We start from the raw sequence: 26,370 nt of genomic DNA on the forward strand, positions 1-26,370 counted from the left end.
TTGTTTTTGTTTTTACATTCATTCCTAGGATTTATACTTATCTATAACATATTAGAAGAATAGAGCTGGTAATTATCTCATCACTTTTTTATCAGGAAAATTTTTCTATAGTGTGCTATTGTTTGCTTAACTAGTGATACAGGTTTGTAATAGGTTTTCTTTCTTCCTGCCTTTCACAAGTTATATCTCTGATTTGCATTTGAGAATTTCCACAAGTTCAGTTACTAGCTTTGAAAATTTGTAGTTCACATAAAGAACTGTAAGAAGGTTTAAAAACCGTTTCCCTTTTTGCTCATTCTGCCCTGCTGAAAGTCGAAAGTGCCCCCTTCCCTCCTCTCCTTTTTTTGGGGTGGGGGTGGTCAAAGCAGATCTGTAAGATCTAAAACGTCGGCTGAGCTACAGGGTTAAAATTTTAGGCTGTTTATTTAGATGTCGGAACAATACTGAATTAAGTGTGGTAACAACGCAAGGTTAAGCCAAACGGCTTCGCATATATTTCAGAAACATAGATAAAAGTAACAATTCCCATGTTACTTTACTGAGAATGCAGAATACCTGCAATATGAATTGAACACTAGCAGGAAAGAGAATGCAATAATATAAATTGGATTATAAAATCCACTAGGCAATTTTAAGAATGTGTTTCATCATAGCTGAGTATGAATAGCAGAATTCTTCAGATTTACATGGTTTTTTTTTTTTTTTGTATGTGCGTTCTGGGAACTCTGATAATTGAATACAATTTCAAAGGGCTCTAAGAAAAAAAAAAAAGCGCTCAAGCCAGTGACCTCAAAACTAGATTCACAGCACAGTACACAATAATGCAACAGAACGCTGATGAACAGAAATGTAAGCATTCATACTATTAGGACGTGACTGAATTTTCACTTAATTTTATTTTGTTTTGGGGTTATACTCCAAAACAGACACTTCATTTCATATCTTAAAAATTGTATCACAAGGGTGTTAGGAGAGAATTCAACAGCCTGCGGGGGGGGGGGGTGTCTCAATAAAATATAGCACATAGATCGCATAACGTTATCCCTCCGGGTGAATGGAGGAAAACTTACACTTGAGGGTCCCTTTGAATAAATGGACTTGAAAACTTCTCAGTTCCTCCGTTTCTATTCCTCCTCTCCTGGGTTCGGAAGCCACCTGTGCCTCAGTGAACACCTGCCACTCTTCCCGCCGGCGAATCGCCTGCTGCAGCTCGCAGGAGGAGGAGGCTTCGCGGAAGGAAGAAGAGTCGGGCTCGCAGCAACCAGCGGGCGTGGGCGGGAGACGCTGAGGGGCGGGGCCGACGCGCGCGGGCGGGGTGTGCGCGCCGCCGCCGTCGCGTCACCAGCGTGCGGCACGTGCCCGTGTTTACGTCCCTCGTGGAGCCGCCGACGTCAGCAGCCAAATGGCAACGTTGTGGCGATACTGAGGCGCAGAGTTTAGGAGTCGCATCCCTCCGTCAGGCCGGCTCCAGGCGGTCGGGAGGGGGAGGAGGAGGAGGAGGAGGAGGAGGGGCGGGGAAATCAGCCCGGGCGAGCTGCGGAGAAGCACACGCCCGCCCCGACCACCTACCCGACCTCACGGAACCCGCACCTCATCTCCGGAGCGCCACAGACGCAGCACCGCGGCCTCGCTCAGGGGGCGGCTGGGGCGGGCACCAGGCGCTGCCGCAGCACGGGGCTTGTAAACAGATCCCGCCACACGTGACCATGTGAACTACCTGCTCCTGGGACGCGTATTGTCTTTCCGCGAGCAGCGCCACAAAGGAGCGCAGCGGGTCCGAGCGCGGAGAGGCGGGCGAGCGAGCGGGGAGAGCCGGCTGGCGTGCAAAGATGGCTGAAGGCGTCCGGCGACGGTGAGCGGGGGGCGCGGCGCAGCCAGCCGGTGAGTTTTCTGGCGGGCAGGGCCGGCGGCGCCTTCCGCGCGGCCTGGCGCCGGAGCCACCATGTCGTTCGCGCTCGAGGAGACGCTCGAGTCGGATTGGGTGGCCGTGCGACCGCATGTATTCGACGAGCGCGAGAAGCACAAGTTCATCTTCATCATCTCCTGGAATGAGATTGAGGGCAAGTTTGCCATAACCTGCTAAAACCGGATGGCCCAGAGGCAGAGGAGCGGCACCCGGGAGCAGGCGGGGGCGCGAGGGGGCGCCGAGGCTGGCGCACCCACGTCCGACGGGACCCGCAGGCCGGGCAGCCCGGCGGGCAGGGGTCGGCCCGAGGCCACTGCCTCGGCTACTCCGAGCAGGAGCCCTGGGCCCCGGAGGCGCCCGGCCTGGGCGGAGGGCGGCTCTCTACGGAGCGCGTGCAGCCTTCGAGGGGACCTGCTGCCCTGAAGTTTGTCTGGAAAAGAGGTGGGAAGCCCTCTCTGGATCCCAGTGTGGGCCAAGTCCAGCCCGGTCCGTAGTGCATCGGGAGGCAGAGATGTGACGGGTGCCGCCGCTGCGGCAGCCCCAACAGCGCCCAAGGAGGCCCAGGTGTCGTCGGTAAGGGTAGTCAGCGCCTGCGGGACGGTCGCCGAGGAGATCGAGGTGCTGGAAATGGTGAGGGAGGACGAGGCGGACCCGGCGTCGCTGGGGCTCTCGGACGCGGAGCAACCGCCGCCCGCCGCTGAGCTGGAGTCCCCGCCGAGGAGTGCAGCTGGGCCGGGCTCTTCTTCCAGGATCTGCGCTCAGTGCACCAGCAGCCAAGCCCTGTGAACTCGCAGCTGGAGCCGTGCTTGCTGATATTCCCCGAGGAGATCTTGGGCATGTGGACAGTGCTGTTTGGGGGCGCACCAGAGATGACCGAGCAGGAGATTGACACTCTGTGTTACCAGCTCCAGGTCTACCTGGGCCACGGCCTGGACACCTGCGGCTGGAAGATCCTCTCCCAGGTACTCTTCACCGAGACCGACGACCCAGAGGAGTATTACGAAAGCCTTAGCGAGCTGCGGCAGAAGGGCTATGAAGAAGTGCTTCAGCGGGCCAGGAAGCGCATCCAGGAGGTAAGGACCTACTCTGGGCTCCAGTCATCGCTTTTGGTTACTCACTGCCAAAGGCTGGAGCCTCGGTCTAGGCTGCGCGCTTTTGGGGCACTTGTTTTTCTAGACAAGAGAAAAGTAAGACGATGGGTTCCTGACCTGTCTCCCCTTTCATTCCTCTTTGGTAGGAAAACCGTGGCTTTCCTTATTAATCTGCCCTCTGAAGGAACTTTCAGTCTTTAGATTTCGGCACCCCACTTATCACATAGATTCTATACAGTGTAGTGCTTTGTTTACTACTAAGTACTGATAAGATTAAAGCCACTTAGCAGAAAGATATCCTGTAAATAAATAAAAACTGAGTGAGCTTTCTCGTTACCCCTCCTAAAGCTCTTTCTAGCAATAATTGCCCAGATTATTAACCTTACTTTCTTGATATCATGTTCAGTTATTCAGAATGGTTTGTCTTATGGAGGAAAGTTGGTCAGTTTTTTAACTCCTTATGTAATTTGGCAACTTAGGCAAATTTTAAAATCATTTTTCTGCAGATTAGTGACCTGTCCAAAGAAAAAAGTCCCTCCTGACAATTGGATGCAAATAGACTGAAAGGTTTTATACGCAGTTTAGGAATACCTTAAGTCTTTAAGGAGGGCTCATGTTCAACTCCTGTTTTAGGGAGAAAAAAGGCCCTGGTTAGGAATGTTTATTGTACTTTGTACTTTAGGAGTAAAAGCAGTGCAAAAGCTTTTTCAAAGGAATCCTTAAAATTGCAGAAAACATCGGGAAAAGGTCTGAATGATTATACATAGGGAGCCCTACGTGTGTATAATTTGAGGTCCATGCCTATTGAACAGCTTCTGCGGAAAGAACTACTAAAAAGCATTTTAAAATATACTTAGTTTCCCTTAATGGGACACTAACAGATAACTTTCTCAAAGCAATTTATAATCTTTAGTGTTAGTACTGAAGTTGGAGTTGGTGGGAAATGCCCCTTTTTATGGTGTTTGTATTCCTGACATTGTGTTGTGATCTGTCAACCTTGCCTATGTTTATGTAATACTTGAATCCTACTATTAATGCTAAGAAGCTGGAACCTCCTGGTTGCTTCTTGGAATAGTATATATTTTTCTTTGTGAGACGTCAGGATTTAGGAAATAATTCTTGTTCACTTATCCCACTGTGCTCTTTTACAACTTAACTGATTCCAGGTTTTCACTCCTTCCTGTTAGTTTACTTTATGCTAACTAAACATCATCCATCATAATGTGATCCTAGAGTTCCTGGGGTCTGTTTTTATTTCCCTTTTCATCATTTCACTTCTGGAGTCTGTGTTCTACCTTAAATCCTTTTTGGAAGGAAGTGACAAATCTTAAATGGTCACATTCTCTTTAGAGTTTTGTTAATAGCGACCTGCATGTCTTTTAAACTGAAAAGACAAAGTTTGTACTTCTTTCTCTTCATTTTACAGATATGTATTATCCCTTTTTTTTTCTTTTATTCACTTTCTGTTTTTTAGTCCCTAAGTGATATAGGCATGTCTGGTTTTGATTTTACTGATACTCAGAAAAAATAATTTTATCTGATTTTTTAAAATTCAAATTGGGTCAAAGGGCTGCTGAAACGTATAATTATAGTTTTCTTGAACTCATGTACATTTAAAATATATATATATTTTTCCTAATTAAGGTAAGAGTGACCATAATGTTTTATTCTCTTTAACAGAGAAAAATTTGAACTTTTAAAGTGTACTTTGTTTGGGAAACAGCTCAATAAATGAAGTTTATTATAAACTCATTGAACGTTAAATACGTAACTTTTTGGTGCTTCACTTAGTTGGCTTGAGCAGTATTTGAAAAAGCTATCAAGGACAACAAATAGGTTTAGTTATAATGCCCACCCTCGTTTCTACTGGAAGGTTATTTTGAAAGAAATTACGAGGCTCAGGGGGGAAGGACTGCATGATTAATTAGTGATGTCTGCCATGGGTGTGACAATGAGAGTGTATAGCACACCAGCTCTATTTGTTTTCCTTCCTCCTCTGCTTAATTTTTTGCTACCTTAATAGTTTACAGTAACTTTTTTTTACGTAGTCTTTGTAGAAGAATTTTTGCATAATTGATTCTATTGTTAGTAATTATGTCTAATTCAGTGTTTTTTTTCTTTCAATTCCTAGTTCTCAACTTGACTTGTGGAATTGGCTATAGGTTTTAAAGCTAGGTATGTCTGGTAAATGCAGAAAATCTAATCCTTTGGTCATATTTTTCCTTTTAATTTCTCTGAATCTTTTTTCTGGTTCTTTTTCCTACAGTATTCCTTTTCCTATTAATGTAAAGTTTTCGATTTAAACACCACACCTAATTGGTATTCAGAATGGTCAGTAAATTGTTGAAGGATTTTTTTTTTTAATAGAACAAACTGTACAGCTAAATTGTAAACTTCTCAAGGTCCCTGGCCTTGACAGTATCTTGGAGTTTTATTCTTTGCTACCCTAGTTCAGGGCCACACATCATGTGAGCACTCTTACTAATAGTGGACAAAGAACACTGGTGTGTTTGTTTGTTTGTTTAGTATTGCAGGAATTTAAAAATATGGGGAAAGTGCCATTTTAATGTAAAATTGTGAGTAAATAAAAATTTGTAAGTTGCTAAATGTAAATTCCTCAAGGGACTGTGCTGTTTAAAATGCTTAACTTCATAATAAGGAGTTGTTATCTGGAGTTTTGGGTGAATTTCCTGTAAATTGAGGGGAGCTATAGATGGCGTTTAACAGAGTACCTTAAGTAGCATGCATAGTTTTATAGCATAGGCATATTTGCAGTTTTGGAAAGAAAGGCTTAAAGATGTTCTTCAAAAAGAGCCCTAAAACCACAATTATAAATGACCTGCTTTGTAAGTTTAGCATGTAACCTCTATTGGAGTTTGATTTTTGGGATACCTTTATGATTTAATAGAGGGCTATAAAAAGTACTCCTATATCTGTCTTGTGGAGTATTGAAGAATTAAACCTTAAGTTTTCTGCTAAAAGTTTTTGTTAATGGTTCACAAATTTGGTCAATTGATTAGTTTGTGAGGAACTACCATTTATACAATACTAATGAGAAATTATTTTTAGGTGACATAAGAATTGTAGATCGTATACTACTTAGGGTCTCAATCTGAGTACAAGGGAAATCTAAAACTTATTACATGGTAGGCTTGTCTTGGACTTTCACAAGGGTTTACTGTAAGTAGTGCTATTTATATAGCAAGCGCTCAATGCCTGAATGAATCAAGTGCCACCAAGGCCTATTGGAATGGTTTCAGCAGTAGCCTTGGTTGTTGGTCAGAACTGAGGATTGTATTACAGTGTGTGTGTATGGGTGGCCCATACTGTGGCTTTCCTTTGATGACCTGGATTTTGTAAATAATGGTTTCAGTATATGGACAGCTATTGAAATGGCTGTGGGCCTTTCGATGGTAAACCTTAACTGTGATGATAAGCTTGATTAAAATCTAAAAATCAGTGTTCACTTTGAAATTTATTATGTTTATAAAACTGCCCAATTCTAACTGCTTTCCAGTTGAAACCACTCAGAAGTATGTGTTTTCAAAAGTAACCTTGTAAGGCACACAGTAGACAGAGCTTACCTTGTATTTGGAGTCGGAAAGACCGGGGTTTGAATTAGCACTCACCACTTCTGTGACTTGTTTAGTTATTTAACCTCTTTAAAGTAGAGAAATGGGGAAAATACTTAAAAGGATGTCTGAAGGGTTAAGTAAGACATTATGAAAATACCTAACAAAGTGTTTGGCATTTAAAAGGGAGGCTTTCAGGAAGTGTTGTTTCAAGGGAATGTAAATATTGGCACTACTTAGGTATTGGGCGCTTCACAGTACCTCTATCCTTTCATCCTCCACACTATCTTTTGAGACAAGTAGTGTTTTATACATATTTTACTGAAGCAGAAGTTGAGACTTAAAGATGTTATGTGAGGGGGGAGGGTATAGCTCGGTGGTAGAGTGCATGCCTAACATGCAGGAGGTCCTGGGTTCAATTCACAGTACCTCCAATTAAAAATAAATAAATCTAGTTACCTCCTCCCTAGAAAAAGATGTTATGTGAATTTGGCCAACATTAAACAGCTAAGGAGTAACTAAACTCAGAGTCAAACTTAATTTGTCCTAATCCAAGCATGTGTTTTTTTCTGCCATGCCTTGTTTCCCTGATAACATTAGAAAGGATGTCATTCTCCACTCCTGAGATTGGGAGGGTGGCATCAGTATTTAAAAATCTAGTCAGTTCCGTAATGAACTTTTAAATTTAAGGTAACTCGTTTGTTTTATTTCAAATTAATAATGATAGGCATAGTGCAGGGCAGAGTCCACACCTTGTGTTTTAGAAGAAATAGGTTGCTTAGGTGCAAGGATGGGTTTATGTTAGACAGGAGTGCCTAATCACTGTTTTCCTTTGTAGTTTAAAATGACTTGGCTATAAACAACTCCTGACTTGAGTTGTTTTTTACAGAAGGGGCAAGGAGCTCTATGAAGTTTGTTTACTTATCACCCCTCCCAATTATGACTTTACTAATTTTCCTGGAAAATTAAATTTAGGTATAAAGCTCTGGAGCACTGCTGAAACACCAACTACAGTCCCAACTTAAGGTGATTGAGCTTTATGATGATGTGAAAGTGATCCGCCTTCAGTAGGAGCCATACTTGAACTTTTGATCTTTTCCAGGGTACCATACTCTCTCGTGATGCTGGGCAGCAAGCCACAGCTCCCAGTCAGCCACGCGATCATGATTCTGTGCCCATACAACCCTTCCATTTTCATTTTCAGTACAGTATTCAATTACATGAGATATTCATCACACTTTATTATAAAATAGACTTTGTGTTAGATGATTTTTGCCCAACTGTAGGCTAATGTGAGTGTTCTGAGCACATTTAAGGTAGGCTAAGCTAAGCTATAATGTTCAGTGGTTAGATGTATTAAATGCAGTTCTGACTTAGAATATTTTCAACTTACTATGAGTTTATCTTGGGCAATAACCCCAGTGTAAGTCAAGGAAAATCTCTATATGCATTAGAGAAATGACAGTCTTTTTTTTTTTTTCAGTGGAGGTACTGGAGATTTAACCCAGGATGTTGTGCATGCTAAGCACACGCTCTACCACTGAGCAGTTACCCTCCCATCAAAATGACAGTCTTTTATGAGCTCTAGGATGCTGGCCTTTGCACCGGTCAGCCACAGCCCATGATTAGGTATGAATAGTAGAAGCAGGCTTGGAAGGGACATAATGTACTGAATTGTCGTGGAGAGAGCTTTCTGTCTGAATATTTCCATAAACATAGTGCAAACTGCTCTTTTACTGTAAAACACAGTAGAGGAATAATGAAGCTAAGTGTATTTTGTGAAATTATTGAAAGTTATGATGAAAGACTTGAAAGCTAGAGGCTGTTAAAATAGTGACTTAGAAATCAATCATTTTCTTCAGTCCTGTGCCCCAATAAACTTTTGGTCGTTTTTCATATCACTGAAGAAATAGATAGGTGTAGGAAAAGAGTTGAAATATATGCTTCTGGGTTAGTGTGTCTGTAAGACAAAAACATGGAAGCTGGTGGCAGGCTGGCAGCCTTTCTGATAAATAATTTATATGGTAGTTTCTCTGCTTGCTGTTTAAATATCACATGATGCCAGGCCCACCAGATATTTCACAGACATGTTAACTCCTTGCTAAAACAAGGCCAAAACTTGAACAAATACTTCAGTAATGTGAGTACAAGGGTGTGTGTGTGTGTGTGCATATGTGTTGAAGGAAGAAGGCAAGTGGGAGGTTTGGTTTGTCAATAACAGTTATGGTTGAATTAGCAATCTTCACTCCCAGCATCTTCACACGTAACTTTAGTTTCACTGTTCTCCATTGCTGCTTTATTTGGCCTTTCATTGACTGTAGAATATTGTTGGAAGTGAGACTTGAAAGCACGAGGTGGCCTTCCATTGATGGTTAGATGTACTTGTGCTTCTTTTCTTGTAATGGAAAGTTTCCCATGGCTCTTTTTACCCATTAATAGGCCACGATCTGCTCCCTCTAAATCTACCTGGTTTCTTTAGTTGTTACAGGAGAAAAATTAAGTGGTAGGAGACATAGGCAGTGAAGTCTAAACAATAGTTGTTGGTGCTATTTGTTTTTTGGTAAAAGTGGTGAAGTTCATTTGGCTTTTCGAGTTGTAGGGGGGACTGTTAATGCATACCAAGGAGCCTTAACACAGTATCTAAGTCATTAAAACTGCATAGGGCAGAGAAGGACTTATTTTAAAAAACTGGAAATTTTTGTGAGTTGTTTTCTTAAGTGTGGGGAATTGCCTTTATGCTTGTCCTTGCATTTTAAATTTTATGTAGTTATAATTGCATATGATAGATTTTTCAGACTGTAGTGAGGGTTTTATATAATAGGCTCAAAAATAGGCCTTATAGGCTAGACATTTTGTAGAGAATGATACTAAGGTTAAATGAAATTTCTTTAATGATTTAGGGTTTGATTGTAACTAACTTTTAAGGCTTGAGGGTGATGGTTTGGAGCTTTATTTATTCAACAAGTTTGTTTATTCAACAAATACTAGTTTGTTCTAGTAATACAGGCACAGGGGGAATACAGTAATAAATAAGAATGGTCATTTTCTTCAGGAAAAAAATTTAATTAAAATTGGTTACCAGGTCATCCTGCTGATTAAAATTAGTTGAGGCAGGGTACTTTTTAAGAAATGTCTCACTACACTATCTTAATTAGTGCTTAGTGGAAAGAAAATTTACTGGACATGGCTCAGGATAATGTGTGTTTTTGTCCTAATTCTGATACTAGTTGCTTGACCTCAATTGTTACTTACCCTTTTGGTTCCTTAATTTCATGTTTGTAAAATGAGATTATAATGTTCTTTCCATAAGGATTCACAGTAGCTCACAGGTGCAAGGTAACAAGGGTTGGGACCTGAGCCACTCGTTTTATGTGCTTGTATCCAGGTTTGGGTCTCTCTGAAGTAAGGTGACTGTTCTAGACATAGCACTTCTAATGTTGCTAGAGTTATATTTATGCTTTGAAAAAGCTCTAATTCATTTTTGAGTACATGAGGGCATTGAAGCAGGCAGGAGTAGCGTTTCTGCCTGGTTTTTTTTTGTTTGTTTTTTTTGGTATTTACTGGTTATCACTTTGTTCATTACCTGTACTTGAGGGTTTTTTGTGTGTATGCCTTTTCTCTATGGACTTTATTGTTCAAACTGCTTCCCCCTCAGTTTTTGATAACTTGCTGAAGTTACACTTACAAAACCAATATTTAATTGCTAAAATTCTTTCTGAAAGCCTTTCTTCCCCTTCACCTCCCTATCTAGGTGAGTTTCTGTACTATTTATTGACCCTAACGGGGTCATAACTGTAGTGACTGATATGTAGAGACTTATGTGAGGGTCTAGTTTTTTTGTTTTTAAGTGTGTAGATAATTTTTTACTTTATTTTATTTAAAAAAAATGTTTCCCCTGAACAGAGGCATTGTGATTTGAACCCAGGACCTCGTGCGCTCCAAGCACATCTCTACCCCTGAGCTACACCCTACACCCAAGGCTCTAGTTTGGAATGATAAATGTCTGACGGTTATTAAATGCTTCCTGTGGATCAAGCAGTCGTGGGAGGTCTTTAAATATATTAACTTAGTTACCATGTAGATAGGAGTAGAGAAGGAAGGGTTCAAGTGAGTTTGAGTCCTGGCTCCTCCACTTAATAGCTTCGTGAATTTGGGCTCACCTAATTCTCTCAGTGCTATAGCTTCCTCATCTGTAAAGGCAGGAGAATACTACTACTGCCTTATAAAGTGATTTAAAAGTAGTTTTTATGTAGACTACTTAGAGTAGTGCCATTTATCAGTAAGCACTTGATAAATGTTAACACTTCTTAAATTTTTTTATTGTAAGGTACTGGGGATTGAACCTGAGACCTCACACATGCTAAGCATGTGTTCTACCACTGAGCTATACCCACCCCCCTACACTTACCAATATTAATCTTCATATTAACCTAAGAGGCGAAGATTTTACAATAGAGGAAACAGGTTCAGGAAGATTAGATAAATTTACCTAAGATAACATATCTATATAAGAGAACCAGATTCAAATCCATGCCTGATTTCAGCTGGTTTTCTTAACAACTGGACTATCTTCATTCCTATAGAAAGGGAGTGAAGCTAACTGATAAATATAGCCCTTGTCAAATTGAAATACATAGTCAATGTCTCATCACGGACAAAAATACTAGCAGTGTCTCACTGATCACTTTTTGGAAAACCTTCATTATGTACATGCACTGTCAATGTTGTCTGTCATTGGAGAACATTGTAATCCCAAAGGAGGCGAATTGTATGTCTGATACAGAAAACTGTGTTGTGTGCATGATACATTAAACTCTAATAGGGAAACAGAATGCATATCTTTTTTATACAGACTTATAAAATTTTTCTGTAACCACAGGAAAAATAAATGTGATACTGATGCTTATTTTGTAAATTCTGTTCTTTATTGAGCTTGCTAAGGGTGATTGGTTTAGATGGTGTGATAATTTTCCTTAAGATTTCACAGATATGTTTTACTTTAAAGAAATTTTATTTTCTCCCCAAAACATTTTCTAGTACTTCCCCCTACAGTAGAAATAATAAGACCTGAAATCTGCCTCCTTTCTCCCTCTATTTATTCCCATTTCAAAAACTTGGTTCATAACTTTGAATTGCTAATATTGTACTCCCTTCCCCTCATAACTATACTGAATAATAATCTTATTTTTCTGGCTAGGCAGGGGAAGAGGGCAGTTAAGGATGTGAACTCTATTTTTAGCTGGAAATCCTACCTCCTCTTTTTCCCTTTTGTATTAGGTGATGTGAATTTGGGTATTGTGGTTGCTAAATGAAAATGAGAAGATTATGACAAGTAGGGTTAAAGAAGTGGAGGATTAAAAGAGAAAGAGACGAGAATTAACTTTAGCAATATTTGAACTTGAAAAAGGTTCATCTTTTTACTAAAAGGAAATTATATGCCAGCTCACAGTGAAGCCTGTCTAGATGGCTTGCTTTTGTAAACAGTGTTGTTGAAAGGTCCTCTGGCTCCCTGAAGGGCTTTGGAGTTGGCCCTTCAGCAGGTTTTACTATACACATTGAGTCTTACGAGACCTAAAACTTCAAATAAAGACTATTTTTATTGAGGTATAATTGTTTTTCAGAGTTGTTATTTTCAGGTGTACATCATAGATATTCAATATTTTTATAGATTATACTCCACTTAAGATTATTATAAAGTACTGGCTATATTTCCTGTGCTGTACAGTATATCCTTGTAGCTTATTTAGTTTATACAGAGTAGTTTTTACCTTTTAACCTCCTACCCCTGTCTTGCCCCTCCCCCTTCCCTCTCTCCAATGTTAACTACTAGTTTGTTCTCTGTATCTGTGAGTCTGTTTCTTTTTTTGTTATGTTCATTGATTTGTTTTATTTTTTAGACTCCATGGTGTTTGTCTTTCTCTGAGTTGTTTTGCTAAGCATAATACCCTTCAGGTCCATCCATGTTGTTGCCAACGTCAAAAATTCAGTTTTGTATGTTTGAGTAGTATTCCACTGTATATATTTCATCATATTTTCAGTCTTGCTAGACTCAAAAGATTGATATCATTCCCATAAGAAAAAAATAATCGACTAGTAGTTATGAGTCGGACATAAAGGGCAGTGGTTAAGAGATTAAGTTAGGCTGTGGAAGATTCACACCTTCTACCTTTCACCAGCTACCTAATTTTAGGCAATTTATTGAGCCTGTGCCTCTGGTTCTTTTTCTGTAAAGTAGCATAATAGTTACACGTACATCACTGTGTTGTAAGTACCTGTTGATCTCTGAATGCGTACTGATTCAGAGATGTTAAATAAGAATTTTAGAACTGAAATACTATGAAATCATTCATGCATTAGTTATTTCCTTTCCCATGTTGTTCCTATACGCACTTTAGCTTAATCGCTCGCTATTTCATCCTTGGACTGATTTTAGCTCTCCTTCATTGTCTTCCTTGCAGTGTAGCCTTTGTATACCTTGCTCCCAAACTATTTTAAAACATTACTTTGCAGATCTTCATACCCACCTTTCCAGCTCTTAACATACACACACCAAACTGAACTCTTCCATTGTTTACTGTCATCCTGCAGACAGAGCCCAAATTCCTGGCAATTAGATTCATTCACATTTTGCCAGTCTTATCTTTTTCTCTTCTCAGCATGAACCTTTCATTATTCTAGCCAAGCTTTTACCGATTATTCACTGAACTCAACCATACACCATGCTCCATTGTATAGGATCCTCCCTACCCCGCCCCCTTGTAGTCCTTTTTTTGTCTAAGTTCCACCCTCTTTCCAGGGCCAGGTAAGGTGCGCCTCCTAAAGAAAGTTGTTTCTGTCCACTGTCAGAAACCAGAGGAATTTCTTTCAGAAATTCACAGATCAGAGAGAACTTAACGTTACATACGGTTCATATCATCCATAACTGCTGCCCTGGTTTTTCTCTTTATGGGTCCCTCCTGCCCTTTAAAATACATTGTAAGGCCCAGGAGACAAAGATAGGCTTTGTTGTTAAGGTTTTCTAATGCCTCAATTTCCCAGTGCTTCTGTATGCAGTCAGTGCTCAGTGGGTGTTTTTTGATATGTTACAAAGCTGGTTTCTATACATGACATGGATGCATGTTTCTAACATTTTAATTAAAGGTTTTCACCTAGGAGTAAAACAAAATCAAATTTACCTCTCATCTATGAAGTAAAAAATTTGAAAGCCAATTTTTAAGATGTCAAAATGGGTCATTTCTGTCAGTAGCCCTTACATTTTCTAAAATTGGATTTCAGCATTAACAGTTGTTAGCAAATAATCAGTGGTTAATATAGAAATAACAAAAATGATTCAACAGTTTTACAAAACAAGAACTGAGTTGAGCAGCCCGCTTTGTGAATGGAAAATAACGTGTGGTATTGGGCCTTACTTGTCAGTGGGGGAAGCATCACCTAGACCTAAGGGAAGATCCTGGGGCCATGGATCCAGTTTTATTGCTGTAATAGGCTTCTCCCATCTGAGCACCTCAATGCTAGTCTTGAGTCACCCTTTTTCACACACATAATTGTTTGCATGTCTTAATCATTTAATGATGGATATGTTTGTAGATTAACGTAAGTTGCTTCTTACATCTTCTTAATTGGGGAAAAAAAACGGGGCACTGTTGAGTTTGACACATTAGAGTAGGAAGAAAGTTATGAAACTGCACAGGAGAGTTTAGCTTCTAAATTTTATATCTAGGACTTCAAAAATTATTCTAAGATCTTCAAAGATAGTGGTAGCCCTGTAATCCTAAAGTCAGAGTGAGGACTCTAGAACTGTCTCTGATTGGCAAGGTACAGTATGGGGACTACATAATTAAGCCCAGGAGATTCCTTCTCTCTCTCTTCTCCTTATAACTGGTCACTGGATTAGAAGCCAAGTTGAATAGGATTAGGTAAAGGAGTAAGTGGCACAGGGTTGTTGTACACTTTCTCTGTGCAGGGGTCATAGGGAGTCTTGAAAGAAAAAAAATTTTTAAGCTGTTGTCACTGGCATCTTTAAGAACCTAAGTTTAAGTTGTGGGTTCTTGCCCTAGACAACTTTTGCAGTAAGCAGAGCTTTGTTTCAAATCTGATATTTGAAACAAATATCAGATAACTGAGACTAGGTTAAGAGCCTAGTTTTTATCAGGTCTAGATCAGGGGAGGCAAAAAAAGGTGACCATTAGGGAAGCTAGAAAGAAGGGAAAGGGAGAAGTGTTCTATTTATTAGGCTAATGTATTTAATTAATGCTTTATATAATTAATTCTGCTTAATTTCTTTTACGTGAATCAGTGGAGCAAAATAACTTTCTCAGATTGCACAAGAGATATGTTAGATTTTTGTTTTGTTTTTTATTTTTTATTGAATTATAGTCAGTTTACAATGTTGTGTCAATTTCCAGTGTAGAGCACAATTTTTCAGTCATATGTGAATATATATATATTCATTTTCACATTCTTTTTCACCACGAGCTACCACAAGATCTTGTATATATTTCCCTGTGCTATACAGTATAAACTTGTTTATCTTTTCTTTCTGTCTGTCTGTCTTTCCTTCCTTCCTTCCTTCCTTCCTTCCTTCCTTCCTTCCTTCCTTCCTTCCTTCCTTCCTTCCTTCCTTCCTTCCTTCCTTTCTTTCTTTCTTTCTTTCTTTCTTTCTTTCTTTCTTTCTTTCTTTCTTTCTTTCTTTCTTTCTTTCTTTCTTTCTTTCTTTCTTTTTCTCTCTCTCTCTATCTCTGTCAGTATCTACAAATTTTGAACTGCCAGTCTGTCCCTTCCCACCCCTCTCCCCTCTGGCAACCACAAGTTAGTATTTTATGTCTATGAGTTTGTTTCAGACTTTGAAACAAATACAACTCTTTACTTTCTAGCCCCCTTTTCTACCTGTCCTCTTTTCCTCTGCATTTGCAGTGAGCACCTGTATTACGTTGGTTGCTCTTGAGCCCTTCTGAAATCATCCTTTGGAGGCATGTTGTATTCTCACTCAGATCTATCTACATTCTGACTCAGTTTGTGTCCATCAGTGAATCTTCTTAAATTTAGCAAATCCGCATTTCTCCATTTACTATATTTCCTTCTTTCTTTCTTTTTTTCCCCCATTTTAAATTCGGGCCTTCCCTGTACATCCCAAACACCCTTAATCCTAAGTCAGCTAACTCTGTGTCCAATTTCTTTCTACTCTTTTTTTTTTTGTATATGTATTATTTATAGCACCTTTCATGTTTCACAGTTCATAACCTGCAAATATCCACAGTCGAGTTTATTTATTCCTGGATTTAGTCAGCTTTGGTTAGCAAAATTGAAAATTAAGTATGTTATTATAGCAAGTTAGTGATTATATTTTACAGTTGTATTCTTCTATCATGGATTATAGGAAATGGTTTAGACTAAAAAGTCTAATGCTTAGTAAGTCGCATCTTTGAAGTTTTAAAGTGCCATTTCCTTTAAGATTATTTTCGGATACTTAGATTAAAATGGATTGCCAGTTGAAGCTCTAATTGGTTTTACAGTAATCTAATGTTGGGAAAACATGAAACTTTATAGCAAAGAAGACAAATTAATAAATTAGCAGTGTTAGGTGAGATGCCTTGGGCTTCTCTGCAAGAGTATTAAGTTTAGTTGGTGCATAATAGCTTTGTAAAGGACTGCTCTATTTGTGGATCAAAGGCATGTGGGAAGTAATATATAAATCTGTTAATACTTGAATAGAATAACTGATTTTCTCTTTTGAGGTTGCATTTATCTGTGTAGAGCGCTATTGTGATTTTATTAATAAGCATATAGTGACTTGATGTTTTTGTGTTGGTAGAAAATAGTATCTAAACTGGTGCATTACATTTACTTTAGTGTCTCTAAAAAACAGCTCAGAAAAGCCTAGTATCTGAGGATTGTCTTATTGCTGAATCCTGGCATTTGATTGCTTGTCAATGGCTATGGGGAATTTATTATTTAGAGATTTTGCTACCATGTTGGGTTTTTTCTCATTCTTTCAATAGGTTTGCAATTCCTAGGACTTAATAGAAAATCATTATCTCAATGAAAGCGTTCCATTTTCAAGTGGAATAAAGATAAAGGGCTTCTTTGAATGTACATTATCTTGCAAGGAGAGAATTATTGCCTTTATTAAAACTATAAAAATAGTTTGTAATGCATTGTGAACACTACCATTGTTTTATTGCTATTATACAGTAACCCCCTCCCCCGGTCCTTCCTTATTCTGGTTATTTTATTTCTGATTTGCTGCAGTTTTGGTGCTAAGCCATGGCGGAAGTGAGCACCATTGCCACTTGTTAGAACTGATTTCTGAGACTTGAGAAGAGTCCTGTGATAAAGAAGTTGATTATGTACACAGCTGCTTTCATAATCCTTTTTTTCAATTGTAGCTTAAAATAGATGATTCAACACATGATTTAGTTATGCATGAAATAATAGGTGAGCAAAGGAAGAGAAGCATGTGTCATTTTCATACTTCTCATACTTCATTTTTAGGAAAGTGTATCTGTAGTTTTGGATATTGTGGCAAAGAGGAAAATTTAATTTTCCTTTTTTGGTGTGTAAGCCAGGATACCTTTGGGATGGGAAAGTGAAGAGAAATGTACAAAGACATAGGACATATATATTCTTCACCTTTTTAACAGCCCAAATGGTAGCATACTATATACTCTGTTATCTCTGTCTTGCTTTCTTTTCTCTTAACAAGCTGTATTTATTCTAATGGCTAAATAATGCTCCATTGAATGGATTTGTTTTGACACATAGGTTTTTCCTGACCTCTTGCTATTGAAACAGCACTCCTTTCCACACATGCATTTGTATCTATAGGACAAATTCTATAAGAGGAGTTGCTGGGTGGAAGAGAAATACGTGTTTTGTTTAAATTGCTTTCTGTAGAGGATGTATCAGTTTACATTTTTTGAAACAAATGGAGGAGGTTGTGATTTGTTTCTATATCCTTTTAAGTAGGAGTGTATTTTAAAAACTTTTTGATCTGTGAAAAGTTTTAGTGATTTATTTTGCAGTATAAATGAGTCTTCATTTGTTCAGGAGTCATTTCTATGAACTCATTCATTCCATTATTTACCTATTTTTTGTTCGTGGTTTTTGACCTTGGAAATTGTCTATATTGCAAGTTTTTTTCCCTTTGTCATTTATTTCTTGATTTAATTTTTTATGTCTGTAGCCAGTTTAAAATTTTTGCTGCAAAATTTATTAGTCCTTTTTTTGATAGTTTCTACATTTTGAGTTATGCTGTAAAAGTCCCTTATGTTGAGATTATTTAAAGCAAAAAACAAAAAGACCCTCATTTCTTCTACTTTTATGATTTTGTTTGGATTTAAATTGTTGATCCTACTGGAATTTATTTTGGTGTAAGGAATAATGTAGGGAGTCCAACTGTTTTTTCTCTGATGAAATGACAGTTATCACAAACATTTCTTGAATGATTCATGCTTATGATTCATGCAGTGAACTTTCATATATCTGAAATACTTCATTGTACTTCATGCTTGTATCAGATATTTATACTACCTGGTAGGCTGTTGCCCCTCTCCACAACTACTCTTTATAAATTTTTTGTTTTTGCTATTTTTATCATCTTATTTTTTCATGAGAATTTAAAATTTTGTCTTTTCTTATGCCGTGAAAATGTCAAAAGGTTGTTTTATTACCATGTGAAATGTGTAGGTTAGTGAGAATTGATATTTTTATTTTTATTTTTCCATTTATACAGTCTTTTGGTGCCTTAACATTTTATTTACATGGCTCCTAATAGATTTAAGTTTATTCCTAGGTATTTCTGTTTTGTTGTAAATAGAATCCTTGCTGGTTGTTCTGTATTTACTATGAAAGGGCTGTTGGTTTCTGCATGTATATTCTAACAGCTTATTGAATTCTAGTTCTATTGTGATTTTTCAGTTTATTCTAAATTGCCAGTTTTTAAATTAATAGAATTTTGTCAAAAGAACTGAAATATCTAATGATCATTTCAGTATTTTCTTTATAATGGTGAAAGGCCAAAATACAATTTAAAAAAAACAAGTAAACAAATCTTCAGAATGAAGAGAGTTAATTTGATGATTTTAATGGCCGCCACTGCTTTTAAACATCCAACTTCATTGAATGGCCCATGTCCAGAGATAAGATTCTGACCAGTGCTGGAGATAAGGCCAGGCTGACTCTGTCTCTTTGTACCTGTCTTCTAAAGATGATCATTCTGTGTTGGCTTCAGTAATAACTTTTTTTTCTTAAAATAGCTAAAAATGCTTTAATACGGAACAGAACCACGAGAAATGGGACTTTTGGCTTAATTTTAGTCTGAATAGCACTAATTGAGCTATTATAAAATAATAGATGTAGTGAGAGAGTGAGAGGGGAAAGCGATTTTAGAGCCAAGGAAAAAAGTTACATACCATAATTCTACAGATTTCAATTTGAAAGTTTGAAAATTGACCATATCTTGTATATCTTACAGACTTTTGCCTCACAGTATAGTTAATATGGCTATACAATGTGTCTGTTGAAGCAGTACCTCTCAAACTTGGCTGTGCGTATTCATTATGCACTCAGATTCTGATTCTGTAGGTATGGAGTGGGGCCCTGAGGTTCTGTATTTCTAACATTTGCTGAGACCATACTTCAAGTAACCGGATACACAAATGACCATCACTTTGATACGGTTATTTAGATAAGTTGAACTTTGTGAACTGAAAATTAAACTGGTCACATTGATCAAATGCATCTTTCTTTCTGCTCCATAGATGGTTTCACTCATTAGAATGTGCTGCAGTTACAGAACCAATGTGATACCCTGCTCACTAGGGCATACCCTCTACTTCAGGGGGCATGATGGAAATTGCCACCCCCTTCCTCCCATCCAGATTGCTTATCTGTGATACTTTTATTCATGTGATTTCTCAAGATTGGGTTGCTCTCCTTCACCTGTCTAGCACTTCCCATCCTTTTAAGACCCAGCTCAAATCCTAGCTTTAGAACATCTTTTTCAAGTGCTTTAGCCCACTCTGAACCAACTTTTCTCTAAACTTTTACAATCAGTATTTTACTTATATGTCTGTTGGTTTGTTTCCCTAGTTAGATTGTAGACTTAAAGGTAGGATCTATCTTGGACATTTTGCATTCCCTACATGACCTCTCTTCATGGATATCTAAAATGCAGTTTGGATGCAGTGTCTCTGAATCCGTGATCTTTGCTTCTAAAAACCTGTTTCTATTCTTGTGTTCTTTGTATCAATGAATACCAAAAACTTTAGGGTAAAGGGAAAAATCCAGTCGTTCACCAAGTCCTGTTGATTTTATCTCCAAAGCATTTCTTGAATGTGTGCTTTTCTCTTCCTCCAGTCTAAGCTTACCACCAACTTGTCATGGACTGACACAGGAGACTATGAACTGATATATGCATCCACTCTGGTGCCCCTTCCAATCGGTTCTCAGACATTGTAGTATAAGTTAGGGCCACCATGTCTGTTAGTGTCTCTAGAATTGTCTTTCATTATGTTCCCATGCTCTCTCTACTCCAGTTTGTTAACCTTATTTTATGATAGCTAGGGACATGCCATTCTTTCTGACCCAATCTTCCCTTTACACCTTGCCTAGTTTATCCCTTTTTATCCTTCAGAGTACTGGTCAAGATTCTCTTCCTTGGGAGACTATATTCCTCCCTGGAACCAGTGAGGTCTTTGAAGGAAAAACAAAACAAAAAAACCTTTAATGGCATCTCTTTGCTTTTAGCATAAAGCAAGATTCCACTTGGTCTGGACTTCTGTCCACATCTGTAAATAATTTATGTGTTATCAGTTGTTAATATGACTGATGTCTGAATTGATTCTTTTTTGTTCAAGTTGACCTCTATTAAAAACGAAAAACAAAAAAACAAAACCAACCTACCAAAAAATACTTGTTAACAAAGCAGAAAGACATTGGTCTGATCCCCTTAAAACAATAGGGCTTAGCAGGGATGAAAATCAGTGTTAATTGGTTACTGTGAATTTATTTTTAATCATTTTTGGTTATATTTTAAAAACACAGTGAAATACAAAACTGTGTCTTTAAATAGGTTTGTATCTTCACTTTAAAAATTAATAACTGTCTTATCACTTTCAGGTTTACAGAGAAATTGAGCAGAAAATACAGAGTTCCCATTTACTCTTTCTCTCTTGTCCAGAGTCTCCCCTGTTGTTAACATCTTGTATTGGTGTGGTACATTTGGTACAGTTGATAATCCAGTGTTGATATATTATGATCATTTAGAGTCCATAGGCTACACTAGAATTCACTCTTTGTGTTGTACAGTTTTCTAGACTTTAACAAATGGATGTCATATATCCACCATTACAGTATCATGCAGAACAATTTCACTGCTTTAGAAATCCCCTATATTCCATATATTCATTAGAGTGTGACACCTCTCTCCAGTTGCTGCAACCACTGATTTTTATTAGTGTCCATATTTTGCCTTTTCCAAAATGTCATAGTTGGAACCATAGAGTACATAGTTTTTTCAGATTGGTTTCACTTCTCACTTTTCTTAATTGCTAAATAGTCCATTGTATGAATGTACCATAGTTTGTTTATCCATTTACCTATTGAAGGACATCTTGGTTGCTTTCAGGTTTTGGCAGTTATGAATAAAGCTCCTGTAATACTCATGTGCAGGTTTTTGTTTGGACATAAGATTTTCAACTCATTTGAGTAAATATGAAAAAGTGTGATTTCTGGATTATATGTTAAGAATATATTTAGTTTTATAAGAAAGATACACGTTACTAATACAAATCAAAAGAAAGTTGGAGTAGCTATATTAATTTCAGACAAAGCAGACTTTTGAGCAAGGAAATGTATCAGGCATAAAGAGGAGCATTACATAATAAAAAGGTTAATTCTCTGAAGAGATGTCTAATCCTTAATTTGTATGTGCCTTACAACAGTGTGTCAGAATACATTTCCACCAGCAGCAGTGGGAGTTCTGGTGGTTCCACATCCTCATGAGTATTTGGTGTTGTGTGTAGTGGTAGCTCATCATTTTAATTGCAGTTCCCAAATGACGGTAGGATGTTGAGCATCTCCTTCTATGCTTACTTGCTATCTGTATATCTTTTTCTGAGTGGTCTTTTCCAGGCTTTTTTTTTTTTTTTTTTTGCCCATTTTAAAATTGTGTTTTCTTACTGAGTTTTAGGAGTTTGTGTATTTTGCAAAATAGTGCTTTATAAAAACTGTTTTGCAAGTATTTTCTCCTACTCTTGTCTTTTCATTCTCTTGATATAGTATCCTTTGTAGATCAGAGGTTATTAATTTTAACAAAGTCCACTTTACCAAAAGCACAGTTATGTAGATTTTCTTCTATATTTTTATCTTATAGTTTTATAGCTTTGTATCTTACATTTAGATCTATGATCCATTTTGAGTTTATTTTTGTGAAAGATTTAAGGTCTCTGTAGATTTCCCTTCCTTCCTCCCTCCTTCCCTCCCTTCCTTTCTCCCTTCCTTCCTTCTCCATTTGTTCCAGCACCATATGTTGAAAAGTGATTTCTGCATTGAATTGCCTTTGCTCTTTTGTCAAAAGATTCCTTGACTATTTGTGTGGGTTTATTTTTGGACTCTATTCCATTAATCTGTTCTTTTATCCAATACCACACTGTCTTGATTACTGTAGCTTTATAGTAACTAATGAAATTGAATGGGGAGTGTCAGTCTTCTGACTTCGTTCTTCAATATTGTGTTGGCTATTCTGGGTCTTTTGCCTTTCCATACAAATTTTAGAATCTGTTGATATCCACAAAATAACTTGCTCAGATTTTAAACGGCATTGCATTGATTCTATAGATCAAGGTGGGAAGAACTGACATCTTGACAGTAGTGAGTTTTCCACTCCATGTATCTCCATTTAATTTAGGTCTTTGATTTCTTTCATCACAGTTGTGTACTTTTCCTTTAGATCCTGTGCATAATTAGATTTATACCTATGTATTTCAGTTTTTGAATACTTGTATGCAGAACTGTAGATTGGGAAGGAGGGTAGTCTGTAAAGTTATATTCTGATTTTTGACTAGGCAGGGCCCCTAACCGCATATTATAGTTGTTCAAAGGTCAGTTGTAATATGTACAACAATATGGTAAAGCAAGAAGTTGGGAGGGAAGTTATTAGTGGAAACTTTATTTTTTATTATTTATTTTGTTTTTTTCCTTCTTTAAACATTTTTAAATTTATTTTAATTTTTAATTTTTTTGGACGGTGAGGTAATTAGGTTTGTTTATTTTAATGGAGGTTCTGGGGATCAAACCCAGGACCTCATGTATGCTAAGCATGTGCTCTACCACTGAGCTGTACCCTCCCCAAGTAGTGGAAACTTTATGTCTGAGAAAGAATAGCAGAATTTTCTGTCTTTGAGGAGATGAAAGTATGACCAAGTCAGTGGACACCAAGAAGTACATAAAATAGTGCTTTGCTACATGATTCATTGAGAGGTTCTTTGAAATTTATCTTAAGTTTCCATGGATAGCCTTTTCTCTCTAACCTACCCTGAACAACTAGGTCATGGTTTCTCACCATCTCCTCACCTCATATTCCTGAGAAATCATGGGATCCATTGTTTTGGTGTGTTACTTTTATTCTTTACTTTTTAAAATTTAATAATTTTCATAACATTTATCATAGTTTGTAATTTTTTTAAAACTTTATTTAGTGTGTTTATTTACTACATGGTAAACTCCATGAAGAAAGGAAGCATATTTTTGTATGCCCAGTGCCTAACATGTATTAAAATGCACAGTCTATGTTTGTTGAGAAATGAATGATATCTATATATAAACATACACACATGAGTACCAAGGAATGTCAAGTAAGAAAGTTATAAACATCAATTATAGTCAGTCTTAAACTCTTCGGTATGTTGAGAGTGTTTTCACCTAGATTTTTGAAGTCATAAGTCAGATGTTCCAAACTTGGAGGGGGAAAGGAATGGCAAGAAGGTTTGGGGAAATTACTAATAAATAAAATAAATTACTAACAAATAAATTACTAATAAAATAATAAAGGCAAGAGTTGATAACTACTTTGTAGATTAGCAGTGAAAATTTTTTTATATAAATATGGAGAAAGCTATTAGATGCTGAGGAAAAATTTTTAGAGTTAAGGAAAGGCAGATAGTACTGAGTTCCAGAAAATTACAGAGAACCTGGAATAGTATGGTAACAGTAGTAGTTAGAAAAGGATATTCCAGACAGTGGTCTTGTAGTAAAAGATCTAAGGCATGGAGATGAGTGATGAAAGCAATTGGTGCTTCTCATTCTCTCTTAATTCTGTGTTTTAGGGTTCCAAGGTCCTGATGAGATGCTAGGCAGTTAGCAAGTATTTATAGGCTATTACAATTGGATTTCTTTGTAGTGAAACTTTCTTGTTCCACAGCTCTTGGATAAGCACAAGAATACAGAGAGCATGGTAGAGCTTCTGGACTTGTATCAGATGGAGGATGAAGCCTACAGCAGTCTTGCAGAAGCCACAACCGAACTCTATCAGTATTTACTACAGCCATTCCGAGACATGCGAGAACTTGCCATGCTACGGAGACAGCAGATCAAGGTATTTGTTTAAAATCTAAATAGTAACCTTCCTGTTTCACAGTTCTCAGGATGGCTGTGCATTTTAATTAGTAAAGGAGCTTTTGAAAAATATAGATATATGGTCCATTGTCCCTAAAGACTCTAGTTTGGTAGTTTTGGGTTATGTGGAGCCTGAACACCTCATTTTAAAAGCATCTGAAAAGGTGACTCTGCTGAGTAGGGAGGGTTGAGAACAGCCTAGAAAAAAAGTTTGTAAATATGTTGAGATCCCCTAGTTTCCCCTTTTCCTGTACTTCCCCCCCCCCCCACTCCTGTCTCTCTTTTAATGTTTTGGGTACTGTCTAATCTTAGACTTCTTTAGCAGGAGTTTTGGGAACATTTGTTTTGGGAAGACCTTGTTTTGAAAGTTACAAGGCTTTAATGGTAGAGCTTTAAAATTTTCATGACATTTAATTTTCATGTGTAAAGTATATATTACAATTTTTGAGGTGAGTGTTAAAGGGTTTGATTTTATAGCTGACCTCTCAAATCAGTGTTGCTAGGTTTAATTCACGTGGAAACATTGCTGAACTAGGATATTTAAAAAATTGTTTTTGCATAATGGGTTAGGTTGGATCATTAGTAATTATTCTGAGAACTTTATACTTGGGGGCAAGGATGAGTAGTATATTTGAAAAATTATGACATGGTAAAGCATGTCTCTGTGTCTTTTTCCCCTTTACTAATGAATCAAGATATAGAGCAACACAGACTGTCACATGATTGACATACTCTCCTTTATTAATAGTTTTGAAAAATACTGATTTGTTAAGTCAATTTTATAATATTGGCATTTTGGTTTAAATGGTAACTAGTAACTAAGAATTTTTAGACACTATAGTTTCCTCCAATTTTTAAAAATGAAGTATATATGTTTGTCCATTGAAAACTTGACTGGAAGGCTGGGGATGAACTGGATGACATGGAGGCCCCATCTACTTCTAGGCTGTACTGTTTAGCAGACATAATCTATACAGCTCAGTATTGTGTGCATTTTTGCTTTCATATTAATTAACATCTTGGTTTGTATTGAGCATTTGAACCTCCCTGTCAGGCTGTATTAGCCACTAGCATCACTTATTACTCCATTTTTCCCTGGGAAGTAAAGTATAGGGGAGGGGGAAAAGACAGCATGTTTTTTAAATAACATTTTCAATGGTAAAAATGGTATTTTACTGCATTGCCCCTCAAGTGCCCATCAACTATGATGATGAACTAGTAAGAGAGAATGAACAAGTTTGTGACAAAAAATTCTACAACTTAGATGAAATGGTCACATTCCTTAGAAATACAAATTGTCGAAATAGATTCAAGGAAAAAAACAGAAAAATGTTGATAGCTACATATTAACAAAGTTGAATTCGTAATTTAAAACCTTCTCACAGAGAAAACTACAAGGCCAGATGAAGGATAACAGGAAGATTTAAAGGAGGAAACACTTTGCAACTCACTTTTGAGGCTAGCATTATTCAAATCAAAGACATTACAGGAAAAAAGAAAACTACTGATAAATATCCCTCATGAATGTAGATGAAATAATCCTTAACATAATACTGAAAAAATAGGATTCAGTAGTATACTGTGATTAGGGTTTATCTCAGAAAGGGAAGGTTTGTTTAACATTACAAAAACCAATCAATGTAACTCACTGTATTATCAATAAAGGAAAAAATCAGTATGTATCTGTGGGTCCAATAATGCATTTGATAAAAAGTTCAGTCCCCATCCATGATAAAACCTCAGTAAACTAGGAAGAGCGGGGAATTTCCTTGACCTGATAAAGTGTGTATATGGAAAGCCTATCTAACATCATACATGATGGTGAACGACTGAATTCTTCCCCTACTAAGATTGGTAACAAGGCAAGATTGTCTGTTCTCAACACTTTTTAATTCAGTGTTTCTCTGGAGTTTGTAGCCAGTCCAATAAGACAAGAAAAAATGCATATATAAATTAGAAAAAACAAACTGAAGCTTTCTGTATTTGTAGATCACGTGAGCACACGTGTTTAAAAAAAGAATCTAAAAAAGCTAGTGGGAATAATCCAAGTTTAGCTACAAGGTCAGTATTAAAAAGTAGTTGTGTTTTCTGTCTTCTATAAATGAAAATCAAAATTTTAAAGAATGCCATTAACATTTGCATCAACATGAAATGTTTAGGGATACATTTTACAAACTATATGTAAGTC

At 37.5% G+C, this 26,370-nt stretch overlaps 1 protein-coding gene and 1 long non-coding RNA gene across 2 annotated transcripts in view; one reads left to right on the forward strand and one right to left on the reverse strand.

Annotated features, from left to right (window-relative positions):
* The first annotated feature begins 1,404 nt into the window (after window positions 1-1,404).
* JMY (junction mediating and regulatory protein, p53 cofactor) overlaps window positions 1,405-26,370 on the forward strand; it is a 62,026-nt gene continuing 37,060 nt past the window's right edge. The window contains 3 exon segments of the mRNA XM_032474961.1: window positions 1,405-2,612; window positions 2,615-2,979; window positions 23,989-24,162. Of these exon segments, the coding sequence (XP_032330852.1) occupies window positions 1,943-2,612; window positions 2,615-2,979; window positions 23,989-24,162 (1,209 nt within the window). The 5' untranslated portion in view covers window positions 1,405-1,942.
* Window positions 19,862-25,941, reverse strand: LOC116661980. The gene is made up of 3 exons (XR_004317943.1): window positions 25,931-25,941; window positions 24,892-24,894; window positions 19,862-20,176 (listed from the first exon to the last, which is right to left on the reverse strand). It is a non-coding gene; the product is annotated as an uncharacterized LOC116661980 (long non-coding RNA).

This window comes from Camelus ferus, chromosome 3 (genome assembly GCF_009834535.1).
Source record: "Camelus ferus isolate YT-003-E chromosome 3, BCGSAC_Cfer_1.0, whole genome shotgun sequence".
Lineage (NCBI taxonomy): Eukaryota > Metazoa > Chordata > Mammalia > Artiodactyla > Camelidae > Camelus > Camelus ferus.